The 4,475-nt window shown below is 51.4% G+C and overlaps 1 protein-coding gene across 1 annotated transcript in view; it reads right to left on the reverse strand.

Moving 5' to 3' along the window:
• The window catches only part of LRRC49 (leucine rich repeat containing 49), a gene marked incomplete at its 5' end in the record, with an annotated part of 48,465 nt that overhangs the window by 17,088 nt on the left and 26,902 nt on the right, over window positions 1–4,475 (reverse strand). The window contains one exon of the mRNA XM_015411126.1: window positions 3,411–3,575. Within this exon, the coding sequence (XP_015266612.1) occupies window positions 3,411–3,575 (165 nt within the window). The remainder of the gene's footprint in view (window positions 1–3,410; window positions 3,576–4,475) is intronic.

The raw sequence follows: 4,475 nt of genomic DNA on the forward strand, positions 1-4,475 counted from the left end.
AAGGACTGTCCTTGACAGAACAGCTCTAACAGAACGATGGCTTGCCCAAGGTCATCCAGCAGCTGCAAGTGGAGGAGTGGAGAATCAAACCTGGTTCTCCGAGATTAGAGTCCGCACACTTAACCACTACACCAAACTGACATGTGTGGTACTCAAGCATGCACAAAGTCTGGTGTAGTGGTTAGGAGTGCGGACTCTAATCTGGGAGAACCGGGTTTGATTCCCCGCTCCTCCTCATGCAGCTGCTGGTGTGACCTTGGGCAAGCCATCGTTCTGTTAGAGCTGTTCTGTCAAGGACAGTCCTTGAAAGAGCTCTCTCAGCCCCACCTACCTCAGGGGGTGTCTGTTGTGGGGAGGGGAAGGAGTAAGCCGCTCTGAGACTCCGAGTGAAGGGTGGGGTATTAATCCAATCTCCTCCTCCTGCTCCTCCTCCTCCTCCCTCCCCTCTCAGAGCTGTTCTCTCAAGGGCAGTCCTCGAAAGAGCTCTCTGTGCCCCACCTACCTCACAGGGTATCTGTTGTGGGGAGGGAAAGGGAAAAAAAGAAGATTGTAAGATGCTCTGAGACTCCTTTGGGTAGTGAAGGGCGGGAGTATAAATCCAATCTCTTCTTCTCTCTTCTGCTTACTCTGCCTACATCCTGGACAGAAGATCTTCAAAGCACATTCAAACACCCTTGAACATCTTTATGGGGAGAGGGAATACACACACACACAAACACAAACACACACACACATATATTTTCCACCAGTGTTCCCTCTAAGCTGAGTTAGTGTGAGCTAGCTCACAATTTTTTAGCCTCCAGCTCACAGATTTTTGTCTTGGCTCAGGAAGGATGGCTCCAGAGCAAACTGATTTATGCAGCAGCCAAATTGCTGGCTCACAACTTTAAAGCCAGTAACTCACAAAGCAGAATTTTTGCTCATAAGACTCCACAGCTTAGAGGGACCACTGTTTTCCACAACTTCGGTTTCTAACGTCAACTTTCTTTTTCATGAGCTCAAACGCCTGGGGCGAGGACCTGTCTTTCCCTGACATATCGTTGACAAAGCTACTCCCGTGTCTCCAACTCCCCTCAGCCAACAAACCCCTATCATTCCTTTTTTAAAAAAATAAAAGAGCTTGGCCATTCAGTTGAGTAATGCCTTGGGCGGAACTTCTGTCCCGTGCTCCCCAATTAACGTGATGAATGACAAGGCTGAAGCTGGAAGGAGGATGCAACGGTTACTGAACAGGCCGCATGACAGCCCCCCCCTGCCCCGCCAAAACCCCGGTCCCGCTAACTACCCATCTAGTTTGCTCAAAAGAGCCCTGTGCGTGTTTTTCAGCCCCTGGAGAACAAAAGGCCCATGAGGATGGCAGTGAGCAAGAAAGGAGTGAATAAAAGATTCGAGAACGCGTTTAGATTCAAATGATGGAGGAAAGGCGCTATTTAATGGCTAAATGCAGCATCCATATGTGGAGCCGGTACACCAAAAGGCCCATGAGGATGGCAGTGAGCAAAAAAGGAGAGAATAAAAGATTCGAGAAAGCGTTTGGACTCAAATGATGGAGGAAAGGCCCTATTTAATGGCTGGATGCAGCGTCCATATGTGGAGCCGGTACACCACCAATTATTTATCTTAAAACGTATACCAGCACCACCCCCGCCATCTTATCCTACGGCCAACACAGTTTCTAACAGCCGAGAATCACTTGCAGAGGACGATAAGAAATGTAAGAACATCAGAAGAGCCTTGCTGGATCAGGCCAATAGTCCATCTAGTCCAGCATCCTGCCTCACACAATGACCAACCAGTTCCTCTGGAGAGCCAACAACAGGGCAGAGAGGCTGCTTATGGAGGGCCAACAACAGGGCGTAGAGGCTGAGGCCTTCATAAGAACATCAGAAGAGCCCTGCTGGATCACACCAGTGAGGGTCCATCTAGTCCCGCATCCTGCCTCACACAGGGGCCAGCCAGTTCCTCTGGAGGGCCGACAACAGGGCAGAGCAGCCGAGGCCTTCCCCTGGGGTTGCCTCCTAGCACTGGGATTCAGAGGATCAGTGCCTCTGAACATGGAGGTTCCCTTCAGTCACCACGGCTAGGAGCCACTGACAGCTTTATCCTCCATGAATCGAATTCCCCTTTGAAAGCTGTTTATCCCTGTGGCCATCGCAACATCCTCTGGCAGCAAATCCCACATTTCAATCACTCGCCGTGTAAAGTAGTATTTCCTTTTGTCCGCCCTGAACCTACTGCCCATCGGCTTCACTGGATGCCCTCGAGTTGTAGTCTTCCGGGAGAGGGAGCGCCCTCTGCACAATTTTACAAACCTCTCTCATGTCCTCCCTTAGTCGTCTGTTTTCTAAACCAAAAATATCCCAGAGACTCTTCAGCCTTTCCTCAAAGGGAAGGTGCTCTAGCCCCCGAGTCATCTTGGTCGCCCCTCCTCTGTGCTTTCCCCAGCTCTGCAATGTCCTTTTGGAGATACGGGGACCGCCACAAAGGGCCACAACGGAAAGTGGTCTCCTGGTAAATGGGGAAGGGCAGTGCTGTGGGGACCCAAAGGGTGCTCTCCAGCAGAGAGCTGCTTCGAACCACAACCTCCGAGTTCAGGGTTCCGTGAGGAAGACCTCCAGAGGGGACAGGGGTGTCAAGCGAAAGGCCCGGGGGCCGGAAGTGGCCGGTCCAGGGCTCCCACCCGGCCCGCAAGCAACTGGTATGTATGGAAATGTCAGGTGCTCCCCCTTTTATGGTATCCCTTGGGGGAAAAAACTACTCTTGCATGTGATCAAATACATATATTGGGGCTTTTGTGGGTTCCCCGGTAAATCAACTGCTTTCATCAGTGGCTATTAGCCACAAGGTATAGATAGGAACTCTCAGTCTGGGGCAAGGGATGCTCTGTATTCTTGGTGCTTGGGGGGGGCAACAGTGGGAGGGCTTCTAGTGTCCTGGCCCCACTGCTGGACCTCCTGATGGCACCTGGTATTTTTGGCCACTGTGTGACACAGAGTGCTGGACTGGATGGGCCATTGGCCTGATCCAACATTGGCTTCTCTTATGTTCTTATATGGAGCAGAGGTCCATCAGTGGCTATTAGCCATGAGGTACAGATAGGAACTCTCAGGCTGGGGCAAGTGATGGTCTTATGTTCACCACTAGGAATCAGTTGCTTCTGTTTGTATTTTGAGGTTAAAATAATATTGGTAATTGGGTTTGCCTGTGTCCTTTAGAAAGTTTATATCTCCAGTACCTGGCACTACATGTTATGGCACGCATGGCCCGTCCCGACAAAGTGATATTTATGTCACAACTGGCCCTCATAACAAATGAGTTCGACACCTCTAGCCTAGAGCCCAACGGTTCACAGCCAAGGGAGGCTGTGCCCCTCCGGGGCCTGGCTCAAGAGGGGCCCACAGCCCGCGTACCTGGTTTCTTCGGACAAGGAGTACGCATCACTTTGGTTGTCCTGGCAGGAGTCATTGTCTGTGTTATTCTCTTGATTGGCAGACAGAAGGGCAAGGCGGTTCTGCTGGCTCTCCCACTGGCGGGCGATATTGCTAATCGTTAAGCGTTTCTTTTCCTGTAACCACACATAAATAAAGAGAGGAGGGGAGGGAGAGAGGGAGAGGGAGAGAAATAAAGAATGACTGCAGTTTGCTGCAAGTCAAAATTCCAAAACTGAGAGAGGAAAACCAAAACAAGGCAGAGTAAAGGCAACTACATAAACCACACTAACATATTTTTTCTGTCCCCTAATCACCTCGCTTTAAAGGACCTTGACCTCGCCTGGATAGCCCAGTCTAGCCCAAACTCCAGAGACTAAGGAGAGCCGGCCCTGGTTTTTACTTGGATGGGAGACGGCCGAAGAAATCTGGGGTTGCTTTGCGGAGACAGACAATGGCAAACCACCTCTGGTCGTCTCCTGCCTTGACCTGGATGGCCCAGGCTAGCCTGATCTTGTCAGAAACTAAGCAAGGTTGGCTCTATTCAGTATTTAGATGGGAGACCACCAAGGAAGCCCAGGGTTGCTCCGCAGAAGCAGGCAAGGGCAAAACACCTCTGTTCATCTTCCCTGACCTGGATGGCCCAGGCTGGACCAGCCTCATGAGATCTTGGTTGGCTCTGGCTTGTCCTTGGATGAGAGACCACCAGGGCAGCCCAGGGTTGCTATACGGAGTCAGGCAAGGGTAAAACACCTCTGATCGACTCTTGCCTTGACCCGGGTGGCTCAAGCTAGCCCGATCTCATCAGATCTAGGAAGCTAAGCTGGGATGGCCCTGGTTGGAACTTGGATGGGAGACCTCCAAGGAATGTAAGAACGTCAGAAGAGCCCTGCTGGATCAGACCAGTGAGGGTCCATCTAGTCCATCCTCCTGTCTCACACTCCGGCCAACCCGTCCCTTACCATCAGCAATGAGACGCAGAAGCAGGCAACGGCAAACCACCTCTGAACATCTGGGGGAGGGGGGAAGGACCTTGGAGGGGAAATC

Source organism: Gekko japonicus, unplaced genomic scaffold, assembly GCF_001447785.1.
Source record: "Gekko japonicus isolate JY-2015 unplaced genomic scaffold, Gekko_japonicus_V1.1 scaffold796, whole genome shotgun sequence".
Taxonomy (NCBI): domain Eukaryota; kingdom Metazoa; phylum Chordata; class Lepidosauria; order Squamata; family Gekkonidae; genus Gekko; species Gekko japonicus.